Genomic DNA, 14,859 nt, shown 5'->3' on the forward strand with positions numbered 1-14,859 from the left:
GGCAGCACTCACTGTCTGGGCTCGAAAATGAAGAATGGTCACTTCAATGAAGTACCCGAAGGTAGGCACTTGTGCAGTCATGGGTTAATTGTCCTATTAGGCGTTCTCCCCAAAGGGAGACGCATATAGGGAGCACTAGTCAGGAAATTATAGGCCTCCGGGACCTGACTTACTATCCATTTAAATCAATTTGATGGTGTGTTACAACTTTAACAAAGACATCAAAAGTAGACTAAGTAACGATGTGAGTTCCCGGTGGTGAGAGTATAGAATCTTATAACAGAGGAAGTGGCGATTTGGCCCATTGCATCTGTGCAGGCCCACTGAAAGAGCTACCACTCAATCCTATTCTCCTGCTCTTTCCCCATACTCTTTTGCAATTTTCTTTTTCAAATATTTAGGGATCATTTGCAGTTAATTTCTGAATGGCTTTCAAAAGAAGGATCTCCTTTTCTCCTGCAAGTAGCAACTCATGATCAGCAATGAGGGCTGATTAGGAACAAGGGAACAGGAGTATTTCACTATTCAACTAGATCATGGCTGATCTGTACCGCAACCCAATCATGCGTCCTCAGTGACCAGTGGCGCTCGCTGAAAAGTGTCGCTCGGGAAACTGCGACCCACTACCTCCGATGTGCCAATATTTCTACCTAGTGACTCCCTTGTTTTACTAATGCAGTGAAAGGAACTGAAGTTCTGTGAGTAGTTCCATAATTCATTTACAGAACTGAAATAATAGTAATCTTGGCAGTGTACAATTTTCTTTGACCTGGAAGTCCTCACTTTTTTGTAAATGCCATGAATTTGCAAAATTTTGGATTCTTTTAAAAAGAGATCTTTGCTTTCCCAAGACTGAAATGGGCATGAATCATATTTCAGCAGACGCAGTACTGTGAGCATTGATATATGATATGTGAAAGAAAATCCTTCTTTAATTGGAGGATTGGTGATTCCATTTGGCTTCTTATCCCCTGATTCAATCCTAATTTTAATAATGAAGGGATAACGTCAGTAGTATTATTTTTAATTCCGGTTAAAAACTCTGATTTTAACGATGACTTCATAACCTTCATTCCAAAAACATATTTATTCCTATCATTTTATTGTCATTTTAAATTCTAAACACATTTTTCCAAGCCCATATTGTTTTAGGTGTGCTTTTTTTTGCTATATTTTGCAGAAAGTCAATTTGTTTCCTTGTTGCTGCAAAAATACAATTAGTGAAAATTGTTGATTTGCCCTGTAATTTGAATCTTGCACGTCCCTAGAGATATTTCTGTAATGATATCACTGCTTATAGACGTTAAATTATTGTGCTCAATAAAATCAAAACCTGACCTTCAATTAACCCTAAATTGGATTATTTACTTTCCAAAGTCATCAGTAGACACCCTTCAAGTTTCTAAAACCAACACAAAAATGTCTAAGTTTGAACAGCTAATTAGGTATACATTTTAGGAAGTGCAACTGGCAGGTACTATTGCATACCTACTGAGCAATTTTCTGTAATAATTCCAGGAAGATAAGGGCACTGCTGGCAGCTAAGTGTGATTTTTTTTTAAATTAAGGAACCAAGAAGGACTAAGACCCACAGCCCATTAAGTTTGAAATACACTAGGAGAGAATACAAAATAAATAAATCAACTAGTACTGGTTCGGTGATACCAAGCTTGCGTTTTAAAAGCTGGCAGATTGTAAGAGAAAGAGAAGACTGAACAAGCTCAACAGTTTTGAGTTCTTAGGAAAGAATGTGTTACAGTACAAAACTGGGTGACAAGTGTTAGATTAAGAGTGAGCATTTGTAGTTTAGGTGGAACAAAAGTAGAGTCAGAGACAGAGAGTGAGGCCAAGAGCGTCAGTGGATGAAGAAGGAGTGAAAGTGGAAACATTGAATTTGCAACAGAAATAAAAGGTCAGATTTTAACTCAGCTCGCCTGGCGGAAACATGGTAGTAGCGGAATTAAAATTGCCGTGCACCACTTACAGCCCCATTGCTGCTTTGCCTCTTACAATCTGCCAGCTTTTAAAACTCAAGCTTGATATCACCAAACCACTACTAGTTGATTTATTTATTTTGTATTCTCTCCTAGTGTATTTCAAACTTAATGGGCTGTGGGCCTTAGTCCTCCTTGGTTCCTGAATCAGGCAGGAACCTCATTGCTATATGCAAATCGGGATCCCATGACACACATAGGTCCCCGATGCAATTTCGAGGGACAACTGGATGGACAATGCACCGTGCATGCTCTGCCCAGTTGTACCAGGCAGTGAAGCAGAAGCAGGCCCAAAAGATGAGTGTAGAAACATTTTTGTGAGGCCAAGAGGAGCAATACCATGGGCCGCTACCGCCCTGGGCTCCCCCGCCCCTCCCCACACAATTGTAATCGACCCCTCCTCAGACCTTTTCCCTCTCCCGGATCCTACCTGCGGGCTGGCTGGCTCAGCCTCTGAGTCACCCGATATCGCAATGGCCCGCTCAGGGTGCACAACTCACCGGCAGCATGGTCATGAGGTCATTTAATTCCAGGCATGGAACAGGCAGGCAGAATGTCCATCAATTCCTGCCCGGGGCGGTGCCTTCATTACCATGCCGTGTTGAGTTGCACCCCTCAAACGGGTGTCCCAATGCAGCTCGCCAGCTCCAGGCCAGCGCAATATCAGTCAGCCAGGAAGGGATGAACCAGCCAGCAGAAGGGTAGGTCTGGGGGGGGGATGGGGTGGGGGGAGCCCGAGGCGGCATCTGCCCATGTTATTCTTATACAGCCCAGAAGAGAACTCCTGCTCCTCCTGGCCCCACAAAAATAATTATTTACTTTTGTTTTTGGGACCTCTTCCGCTTTTCTGTCTGGTTCAACTGGGCGGGTGTGAATGGCACATGCTCCGCCCAGTTGTCCATCGAAATTGCATCGGGGTTCTTCGTAGGACCCAGATTTGCATACAGTAATGAGGCTCCCACCTAATTCAGCCTGGGCTCTCCAGCAGAAGGTCCCAGTATATATGGCGGTGGAGTGCGAAAGGGACGGTAAGTGATGCACAGCAATTTTAACTCTGGTACTGCCCTGTTTCCTCTCAGCCTACTGAAGAACTGAATAAAATCAAGGTTTCCATTACCCATTAAAGGGCATGGAGAAGATCAAAATTTATGGACACTGGAGATATATGATCACTTTTTAAAGGTATAAGCCAGTAACCAAGTTTAAAACAAAATGCAAGTTATCCCTCCTGAATTTAAATCATCGTGGTTATTCTGCCACCATTTGGAGCTTTCTGTATCACCACTGAAAATGGGTTAGGAAGTTTCCAGTAGCAACCAATCTTCCTACCACCATGGGTGGTGCTACAAGGCAACATGATGCATAACAAATCACCACACTTCAAAAAAATTCACTGCACCTAGATGTTTCAATGCTCTAAAGCACTATATAAATATAAGTATTATTGTTATGATGACAGTACCCAGAAATTAATCAATAACATGAGGCAGTGTTACTCTGGATAGAAATATAACAGCTCTGGATGAAATGATCAGGTTTTAGCTAGCACCACTCTTCTGTTCTGTAATATCGAGCGCTGGCTCTACAGACTGCTTAGCAAGTCTTTCTCTGTTTAACACTTTCAGTTTGAATGTTTACCATCATATTTTTGGGCAGGTAACCATATTTGACACACAGTGAGACATTCTGTAACTGAAATGGAAATAAAATTAAACACACAAAATTCAAATAAAACCACTGATCAACTAAACAAAGTGCCTGATTAAAGCTCTGACATAAGCACCATGATGAAAACTTTGCACGAAAAGGAAGAACCTGTGAACAACAACAACCTGCATTTATGTAGCGCCTTTATCATAAAACATCCCAAGGCGCTTCACAGGAGTGTAATCAGACAAAAATAAAACAGGGTTAAACATATCAAAGATACTGAAACAAGGGAACTGCTCAAAACAAGAAATATTTCACAAACACAGGATCTAACATTTGAACAAACATTAATCCTCCCTCCAAATTGAAACTGAGCGCACTTTAAAGCCTGGGTGCAAATTGTTTTGACAACCGCTCTCTCTTTCTTTCCAGAGACCTTTCTAGAGTATTGCTATCAAGATAGACAGCATCAGAGAGCTGGCACTGAACCAAGCAACCTATCCAAAAACAGGCAAGGCTAATGACACTGGGATTTCAAATTATTCAGCTTAATACATCTCAATAAGTGGACGAATATTAAGAGCCTCTCTTTGATCCATACTCTTGGGAAAACTGGTTCAAATGTTCATCCCTCTTCATTTTTAATACCACCTTATCAAAAATTGATTGAGGATATTAATTCCCCTGATAATACTAATTCCAAAACTATTATCTCAAACGCCTTGCTCGTGTGTGGGTATGATGCCCGCAAACTTTCTTAATTTATCTAATAAGCATAAGGTGGCGTCTATTCCCAGCACAACTTGTCATCTCACAGGTTCAATGTATGAAATACCCTGCACTCGACATTAAACACATGAATCTGGACAACAATAAAATATCTTACTTCTCAAACTTTTTTTACATTGTTAATTAATATACACAGTACACAGACTCCAAAAAAAACATGCTGCTCTGTGAAAACACAATCTTTTTAAGGTTAATTTCCCTACAGACCTTCCTACTTAGCCATTTAGACTTCACTTTACTATGAACAGTTCTTTTTCTTTTAGGGATTCACAAGGCTCCCTTATCCATCAGCATGGATGTAAACATGTTCCATGTTTCCTTTATATTGCAGATATTCTTACCAAACAACCTACCCCAATGTCCCTTCCCCAAATCTTCCCTCATATGTGGAAATTTAGCCCTCCTGAAATCAGGTACTAACATTAAATTATCATGATGTGGAGATGCCGGTGATGGACTGGGGTTGACAATTGTAAACAATTTTACAACACCAAGTTATAGTCCAGCAATTTTATTTTAAATTCACAAGCTTTCGGAGACTTCCTCCTTCCTCAGGTAAATGTTTACCTGAGGAAGGAGGAAGTCTCCGAAAGCTTGTGAATTTAAAATAAAATTGCTGGACTATAACTTGGTGTTGTAAAATTGTTTACAATTAAATTATCAGTAGCATTAATCTGCCTCACCAACTGAAATTCAACAATACAGTGCTCACCTTTGCCCACTAAACCTAAACACCTCATCCTGGTCTTTAAATTGCTCCATGGCCTTACCCCACACATACAGAATCATAGAAAGGTTACAGCACGCAAGGAGGCCATTCGGCCCATCGAGTCCGCACCAGTTCTATGCAACAGCAATCCAGCTAGTCCCACTCCCCCGTCCTATCCCCGTAGCCCTGCAAATTTTTTCCTTTCAAGTACTTATCCAGTTTCCTTTTGAAGGCCAAGATTGAATCTGCCTCCACCACCCCCTTGGGCAGTACATTCCAGATCCTAACCACCCACTGTGTAAAAAGGTTTTTCCTCATGTCACCTTTGGTTCTTTTGTCAATCACCTTAAATCTATGCCCTCTGGTCCTTGACCCTTCCACCAATGGGAACAGTTTCTCTCTATCTACTCTGTCCAGACCCTTCATGATTTTGAATACCTCTATCAAATCTCCTCGCAATCGTCTCTGTTCCTAGGAGAACAACCCCAGCTTCTCCAGTCTATCCACGTAATTTAAGTCCTTCATCCCTGGAATCATTCTAGTAAATCTCTTCTGCACCCTCTTTAAGGCCTCCACATCTTTTCTAAAGTGCGGTGACCAGCACTGGATACAATACTCCAGTTGTGGCCGAACCAGTGTTTTATAAAGGTTGATCATGACTTCCATACTTTTGTACTCTATGCCTCTATTTATAAAGCCCAGGATCCCAGATGCTTTTTTAACCACTTTCTCAACCTGCCCTGCCACCTTCAGTGATTTGTGCACATATACCCACAAGTCTCTCTGTTCCTGTTCCCCTTTTAGAGTTGTGCCCTCTAGTTTATATTGCCTCTCCTCATTCTTCCTATCAAAATGTATCACTTCGCATTTTTCTGCGTTAAATTTCATCTGCTCCGTGTCCGCCCATGCCACCAGCCTGTCTAAATCCTCTTGAAGTCTATCATTATCCTCCTCACTGTTTACTACCCTTCCAAGTTTTGTGTCATCTGCAAATTTTGAAATTGTGCACTGTACACCTAAGTCCAAGTCATTAATATATATCAAGAAAAGCAGTGGTCCCAGCACCGACCCCTGGGGAACACCACTGTATACCTCCCACCAATCTGAAAAATACCGTTCACCACTACTCTCTGTTTCCTGTCCCTTAGTCAATTCTGTATCCATGTTGCTACTGCCCACTTTATTCCATGGGCCGCAATCTTGATAATAAGCCTACCATGCGGAACTTTATCAAACATCTTTTGAAAGTCCATATACACCACATCAACTGCATTGTTCTCATCTACCCTCTGTTACCTCATCAAAAAACTCAATCAGGTTAGTTAAACACAATTTGCCTTTAATAAATCCGTGCTGGCTTTTCCTAATCAATCTACACTCATTCAAGTGACTGTTAATTCTGTCCCAGATTATCGTTTCTCAAAGTTTCCCCACCACTGAGGTTAAACAGACTGGCCTATAGTTGCTGGGTTTATCCTTACATCCTTTTTTGAAGAAGGGTGTAACATTTGCAATTCTCCAGTCCTCTGGCACCACCCCCGTATCTACGGATGTTAGGAAGATTATGGCCAGTACCTCCACAATTTCCACCCTTACTTCCCTCAGCAACCTAGGATGCATCCCATCTGGAGCGGATGACATCTACTTTAAGTACCTCTTATTTATCAATTTTTAGCCCGTCCAGTATCTCAACTACATCTTCCTTTACTGAGATTCTGTCAGCATCTTCTTCCTTGGTAAAGATAGATGCAAAGCTCTCATTTAGTACCTCAGCCATCCCCTCTGCCGGCATGTGTAGAACTCCCTTATGATCCCTAATCAGCCCCACCCCTCTTCCTACTACCCATTTACTGTTAACATGCCTATAGAAGACTTTTGGATTCCCTTTTATGTTGGCTACCAGTCTATTCCCAAACTCTTTCTTTGCCCCTCTTATTTCCTTTTTCACTGCCCCTCTGCCCCACTGGTTCTCACTTGTGTAATTAACCTGATATCTGTTATATGCCCCTTTTTTCCATTTCATCTTACTCACTATCTCTTTTGTCATCCAGGGAGCTCTGGCTTTAATTGTCCTACCTTTCTGCCTCGTAGGAGTGTGCCTAGACTGTACCTGAACCATCTCCTCCTAAAGGCCGCCCGCTGTTCAATTAGTTTTGCCTGCCAATCTTTGATTCCAATTTACCCGGGCTAGATCTGTTCTCATCCCATTGAAATTAGCCCTCCTCCAATTGAGTATTTTTACTTTAGAGTGGTCCGTGTCCTTTTCCATAGCTGTTCTAAACCTATTGATACTATGATTGCTGTCTCTGCAAATTCCTTCAGGCTTCAGTTCTCTGACCCTAGCCTTTTATGTGTTCCCAGCTCTCTCTTTTTCCTGCCTTTAGGGGCAAACCCTGCAGCAGCCTTGGGTCCACTCTCTCGAACTCTCTCCCTAAACTCCTTCACCTATCCAACATCTCACTTTACCCTTTAAAAACCTTCTCATAACCTATGTTTTAGATCAAGCTTTCAGTCACCCCTTTAAATCTCTTCCTCTATTGCTTCGCATCCATTTTTTTGTCTGTTTCCATTTGAGAAGTGTCTTGGGATGTTTTTTATGTTACAGGTGCTATAAAAATGCAAGTTATTGTTTTTGTTCCTTCACATGGCGAGCCAATATTGTCTCAGGATCCTTACAAGAATACTAATTTTAATAAAGTGCTCTTTATAATACTCTTACTAACATGCTGAAGCAATCATTAACAGTATCATCAAATAATGCATTCTTGCTTCCCCCTGAACCATTATCAAACTACTTAATGGAAGGATAAAAAAAAATTCTCATAGATAACAACATTACCCTGAACCTTTTATACATAGAAAAATACTTTTTAAAAATTAATTTCCCTACAGACTTCTATTTAGCCATTTAGGCTTCACTTTACCAAGATCCTTTCCTTTTATCTGAAGGATATACAAGGTTCCCTTGTCCATCAGTATGGGATGTAAATAAACTCCACTTTTCCTGTAATGCAGTTATTCTTACCTAACAGCCTACCCCACTGCACATTCTGCTGTTCTTCTAATGAGATCATTGAGTTTACTTTCCTACTCCACTTTTTTTTTTGCTTTTTTTTCCCTTTCCCCCCCCTTTTTTTTTATATAAGAAGGGGGGGTTAGGGTGTGTTCATGTGCAGTAAACCAATAAACCAAAAATAAGTGTTAAATTATAATTTTATTATATCGGTCCAGGATGCTCTCCAGTCCCTGCGGTGCCCACCGGTCGCGGAAAGCCTCAAGCGTACCGACAGACACCGCATGCTCCCTCTCCAGGGCCACCCGGGCGCGGAGAATGCCGCAGAAGAAAGGCAGACAGTTGGAGCCACTGCCCCCACAGGCTGCGTCTAACCTGGACCTGTGGATAGCCACCTTGGACAGGCCCAGGAGCAGGCCCACGAGGACGTCCACCGACCCCAGCCCCAGCCCCACCCCCACCCCCCCCTCACTGGGCGGCCAAAGATCAGGAGCGTAGGACTGAAGTGCAGCCAGAACTTGAGGAGCAGCTCCCTTAAATAGCGGAACAGGGGCTGCAGCCTCCCACACCCCATGAGTAAATGAAACACGGACTCGTCCAGGCCGCAGAAATTGCAGGCGGCCTGGGAGTCCGTGAAATGGCGTAAACGCCTGTTGGTCGCGACTGCTCTGTGCAACACTCTCCACCCCAGAGCCCCAAAGGCACACGGGAGGATCCCCGAGTAGAGAGCCCTCCACTAGGGAACCTCGCCTCCGCCGGACGGCAGGATGGTACGCCAGGGCGTGTCTGGGCGAGAGATGAGGGCGAGGAAGTGGAGAGTGTGCAGGAGCAGCCCGTACAGGAAATCCCTCCGCGCAGAGTGAAATGGCACGGAGGGAATTTCCGAGAGACGGCTCAAGTTGTGAGGCACAGCCCTCCGAGGGAGGTTTCGGGGCCTGATGCCGATGAGGAATTCCATCCGAACGGGGGTCAGATTGGACGGGATGGCTCCACACGCTTGAGCCTCCTCCACACAAAGAGTGGAGTCAGGGCCGAGTGCCACTTTCAACGCCCGGATGGCGGCGGCCGCGTCCCAGACATGGCGCAAGGACATCCGTGTGCCCAGTGTCCCTGGCGCCATCCAGCCCAGCCCTCCGCCATCCAGGACGTCCCTGACTCTGGTTACCTTACCGGCCAGGGCCCTCTCCTCCGTCATCCGCGCGCTGCTGAAGCCAACGCTGCAGAGGAACGGATCCCTGAGCAGCGGCTCCTGCAGGACGGCCGCCACCCCTGATGGGGGAGAGCGCTGGCAGGAGGCAACCATATTCCAGATCCTGATCAGATCCTGGTAAAAAATAGGCAGCTCCCGCAAAGATGCGCGACTGCCTAGCAACGTGATAAACAGGAGCTGCGTGTCGTAGTTCAGGCCGTGCAGCTGGCGGAAGAAATACGTGGCCAGCACACACCATCTAGGAGAATCCTCAACGTACAGGTATCGCTGCAGGGTCCGAAGGAGGAAAGTTGCCACCTGGGTGCGGATGCACACCAGCCCCCGACCGCCCTCCCTAAGTGGGAGACTCAGGGCCGCAGCAGCGACCCCCCAGAAGAAGTCGATGAGCTTCTTCTGAATCTTGCCGACAAACTCAGGAGGAGGGATTAAAGTGACCAACCGGTCCCACAACATTGCGGCCACCAGCTGGTTTATGACCAGCACTCGACCCCTGTAGGATGACACTCGGAGCAGTCCTGTCCAGCGCCCTAGGCGAGCGGTTACTTTGGCCTCCAGCTCTTGCCGGTTCGCCGGCCAGACTTCCTCGGCAGGGCTAAGGTAGACTCCCAGGTACCGGAGGTGCGTGGTGCTCCGGGCAAAAGGCCGTAGCTCCTCCGGCAGGGAGTCCACCCGCCACTGACCCACAAGGAGTCCGGAACATTTCTCCCAGTTGATCCTTGCGGAGGACGTGGTAGAGTACACCTTTTAGCGCTCGCGCATCCTCCGCAAGTCAACGGGATCCATGACCACGAGGAGCACGTCATCGGCATACGCCAAAAGGACGACCTCCACGCCTGGCTCGCGCAGAGTCAGTCCCGACAACCTCTTCCGCAAGAGACGCAGGAAAGGCTCCATGCAGACGGTGTATAATTGGCCGGAAATTGGGCATACCTGACGCACTCCTCTCCTGAAACGAAGGGGCGCCGTCAAGAATCCGTTAACCTTAATCAGACACTCCAGGCAGCGTACAGAAGTCGGACCCGAACCTGAAAGCACGCAGAGTCCCGAAAAAGTACTCGTGATCCACCCTGTTGAACGCCTTCTCCCGATCCAGGGAAAGGAAGGTGGCTGACAGACCAGCCCCCTGGGATCAGGTCCCGGACCAGGTGGCTGTTATCGTGGATTCTCCGGCCCAGGACCGTGTCGGACTGGTCAGGGTGGATCATGTGGGCCAGCACGGTGCCAAGACAAGCAGACATCGCCTTGGCCCTGCTCCACTTGTTGCCCTGGAGCCCAATTACAGATGTTGAGGATCAACTGCGAACCAACTCCATGATCCAGCTGTACCCAAACCTGCTAATTGATACCCTCCCTCTCTATTCATCTTCACCAATAAAGCTAGATGCTCAGTGTGCACGCTATCCCTTTCCTCCTTATTGTAAATACTCAGATGTCTTCCTGCCCATGAGAAGCACTTTTTAAATGCACGTTGTTGACTGTATGGCATGATTATTGCTGAGCTCTTTTTTGTTTAAGTGAGAGTGCTTACCTAATCTTAAAGACTAACAAGAAAGATACAGCTGCTAATATGAATTCAGCTGCAATATTGATCCAGCCCTAAAATAAACTAGTGGTTTGGGCATTTGATATCCCGTATGTTATTATATGGGTTCATGCTCACAATTCCCCACATGGAAAGTTCAAAATTCCAGCCATGCAGCCCCAATGAGCAATTAAGCAGGTACCAGCTGTCTCGAAAGAAAAGGGAATAATATGCAAAGAAATCAAAATGTAATTGAGTGGATTGTAGATTTTGAGGCCTTTCATTAACTACAATTGCTTTTAACAGAAAAAAAAAAGTAACATTCTCAGTTGCCTTGTCAAAGCAATGGTGTTTCTTTATGTACAGTAAATTCCCAAAAGATTCTGAGCACCCTCTACTGGTAAAATTAATTGATGCAATGCAGTGCAAAAACAGTTGCAGTTTGTTGCAATTAATTTGGTGAATTGAGGCCAGATTCTGAATTCTTAAGCACAATCAACAATTGACTTGATATACAAAGTCTAGTTGAAATCTGGATCTCTCTCTCCCCTAAAAGGCTGTGGATGCTGGGTCAATTGAAATTTTCAAGACTAAGATCGATAGATTTTTGTTAGGTAAGGATATCAAGGTGTATGGATCAAAGATGGGTAAATGGAGTTGAGCCATGAGTTGATTGAATGGCAGAACAGGCACGAGGGGCTGAATGATGTCATGTTACTAATGAAACTCTTCAAGTAATTATGCAACAATAGAAATGCTTGCAGTTACATTTGTGATGGTGGAGCTAATGTTACAATATTACAACAATGCACATTTATATAGTACCCTTAATGCAGAAAAAGGTTCCAAGGCGCTTCACAGAGGTGGAATTAGACAAAAATGAATGCCGAGCCAAAAGAGATATTAGATTGGGTGACCAAAAGCTTGGCTAAAGAGGTGGGTTTTAAGGAGGATTTTAGAGGAGAGGGAGTTGACGAGGCAGAAAGATTCAAGGAGGGAATTCTACACCAGGCCTAGACTGGTGAAGGCACATCCGCCAATAGTGAGACGAAGGGAGTGAAGGATGCACAAGAGGCTAGAGTTGGAGCAACCAGGGTTCTCGGAGGGTTGTAGGGCGGGAGGAGATTACAGAGACAAGGAGAAGTGAAGCCATGAATGGATTTGAACACAAGAATGAGAATTTTAAATTGCAGGCATTGGGGACCGGGAGCCAACGTAGGTCAGCAAGGACAGGGGTGATGGGTGATTGAGACTTGGTGTGGGTTAGGATACTGGAAGCAGAGTTTTGGATGAGCTTATGTTTACAAAGAGTGGAGGATGGGAGGCCAGCCAGGAGTGCATTAGAATAGTCAAATCTGTAGATGACAAAGACATGCATGAGGGCTTCAGCAGCAGATGGACTGAGGCAGAGGCGGGCAACGGGTGACGTTACTGTGACCAGTACCTCAACAGTGAATCCCAGATGATTGAATCCAAACACAATCCAAATATAAAGCTTTCAGCAGGAGACTGAAAATGATGTTTGAGAATAGTAATGCTTTGGTTGAATAGGAAGAATCTGACAGCACATTAACAGATTTTGATATTGTGCAATTTAGATATCCAATGATTGGTGTAATTAGCACAAATAGTCCTAGTGCCAACCAGGGGTTGCACACAATCATGCATCACATCAGTCTGACATGACCCATTTTGAGACTTCTGGAAATTCCAAGGACTGATAGTTTGGAAATCCTTACCCTATGACTGACAGTCACATGTGTCATGCAATCCAGCCCATGGAGTTCTTGCAACTCTGTTCTATTTGGGCCTATACATTATTTGTTGTTTGAATTTTGTGGGTTCTGAAATTCACTTTTCTGACCGGTGTTTAAATCTAAAAATCAGAACACCAACATCTGTTAGTATCTGTATGCAACTTAATGGGAACATTAATGTAAATTTTACATGTGGTCCTTCAATCACAAAGACAAAAAATGTCTGAACACTGGTAAGGCATCTCCAACAGCAGAAGATAAACTTGTCAGTGAAATATTATTCAAAATGCATAAAGCTTTGCAGACAAACATTTGTCAAAGGGGAAATGTCATCACAGAAGACAGAGGTTGGAATGAGGGAAATCAGTGATAAGATTACATTACCGCATAACAGATTGTACTTGATTGATACAGATGTTTTCATTTTTGATAAAAGTGAGAAATGCACATGCCATAATGTAAAAGCTTGTGCTGCAGTAGAAATGAAGCCAGTTGCAGTTTGAATGTCACAACTAACACAGTTTCTGGTGCAAATTGTTCAAAACTGTAGTCAGAAAACTCCTTTTGACCCTTTAAATGAAAATCCATGTTTAAACATTCCAACAAGAAGCTTAATTTTCACATGTGCAAAAGATATTTTGCACATGTGAAAATTAAGGTATGTGGAGAGACCAGAGAAACTGGGGATGTTCTCCTTGGAGCAGGGAAGATTACAAGGAAATTTAATGGAGGTGTTCAAAATCATTAAGGGTTTTGACAGAGTAAATAAGGAGAAACTGTTTCCAGTGGTAGAAAGGTCGGTAACCAGAGGACACAGATTTAAAGTGATTGGCAAAAGAACCAGAGGCGACATGGGGTAAAAAAATTTAGGCAGCGAGTTGTTCTGATCTGAAATGCACTGCCTGAAAGGGCGGTGGAAGCAGATTCAATAATAACTTGCAAAAGGTAATTGGATAAATACTTGAAGGGAAAAATTTTGCAGGGCGATGGGGAAAGAGCAGGGGAGTGGGATTAATTGGAGAGATCTCTCAAAGAGCCGGCAGAGATACGATGGGCCGAATGGCCCGTTTCCGTACTGTATGTTATTCGAAAAATCCATTACCATTAAAAGAGTTACGAATTTACTCTAATTTCCTTCAACGGAAGGAACTAAAGTTTAATTTTAAAACTGGAAACTAATAACGAGCGGGATTTTTAACCAATTCCTTCCCCTGTAACCGGCGGCTCTCGGCAGCAACTGCGGGATGAGCTGAAGGAAAGAGCCGTGGTCGCATCACGGGCCCTGCTTACCAGCGGGTAAATCTCTCGTAAAAATGTTTCTTTATCAACATTTCCATGGACGGCGACCGGAGATTTCCTCTGAAGATCCATCGGAACTGCGCCGGGTCCGCGGAAAACTGGAACCCCCCGGACCCGGAGAACCAAACAGACAGACCCGGGGGGAGAGAGAGAGAGAGAGAGACAGACCCAGGGAGAGAGAGAGAGAGACAGACCCAGGGAGAGAGAGAGAGAGAGACAGACCCAGGGAGAGAGAGAGAGAGAGAGAGAGACAGACCCAGGGAGAGAGAGAGAGAGAGACAGACCCAGGGAGAGAGAGAGAGAGAGAGACAGACCCAGGGAGAGAGAGAGAGAGAGACAGACCCAGGGAGAGAGAGAGAGAGAGACAGACCCAGGGAGAGAGAGAGAGAGACAGACCCAGGGAGAGAGAGAGAGAGAGACAGACCCAGGGAGAGAGAGAGAGAGAGAGAGAGACAGACCCAGGGAGAGAGAGAGAGAGACAGACCAGGGAGAGAGAGAGAGAGACAGACCCAGGGAGAGAGAGAGAGAGAGAGACAGACCCAGGAGAGAGAGAGAGAGAGACCAGGAGAGAGAGAGACAGACCCAGGGAGAGAGAGAGAGAGAGACAGACCCAGGGAGAGAGAGAGAGAGAGAGACAGACCCAGGGAGAGAGAGAGAGAGAGACAGACCCAGGGAGAGAGAGAGAGAGAGACAGACCCAGGGAGAGAGAGAGAGAGAGAGAGACAGACCCAGGGAGAGAGAGAGAGAGAGACAGACCCAGGGAGAGAGAGAGAGAGAGAGACAGACCCAGGGAGAGAGAGAGAGAGAGAGACAGACCCAGGGAGAGAGACAGAGAGAGAGAGACCCAGGGAGAGAGAGAGAGAGAGACAGACCCAGGGAGAGAGAGAGAGAGAGAGAGACCCAGGGAGAGAGACAG

At 45.0% G+C, this 14,859-nt stretch overlaps 1 protein-coding gene across 5 annotated transcripts in view; it reads right to left on the reverse strand.

The window, feature by feature from the left end:
• Positions 1-14,191, reverse strand: part of tyw5 (tRNA-yW synthesizing protein 5) — a 47,152-nt gene extending 32,961 nt beyond the window's left edge. Inside the window, exon 1 of one of the 5 annotated variants that reach the window (XM_067987810.1) lies at positions 13,935-14,185. In XM_067987810.1, coding sequence (XP_067843911.1) covers positions 13,935-14,015 — 81 coding nt within the window. In that variant the 5' untranslated portion in view covers positions 14,016-14,185. Of the gene's footprint in view, positions 1-12,626; positions 12,755-13,934 lie in introns of those variants that run through there. The other 4 variants (XM_067987807.1, XM_067987808.1, XM_067987809.1 and 1 more) reach the window with 4 other exon arrangements.
• Positions 14,192-14,859: the final 668 nt, after the last annotated feature.

This window comes from Heptranchias perlo, chromosome 7 (assembly GCF_035084215.1).
Source record: "Heptranchias perlo isolate sHepPer1 chromosome 7, sHepPer1.hap1, whole genome shotgun sequence".
NCBI lineage: Eukaryota > Metazoa > Chordata > Chondrichthyes > Hexanchiformes > Hexanchidae > Heptranchias > Heptranchias perlo.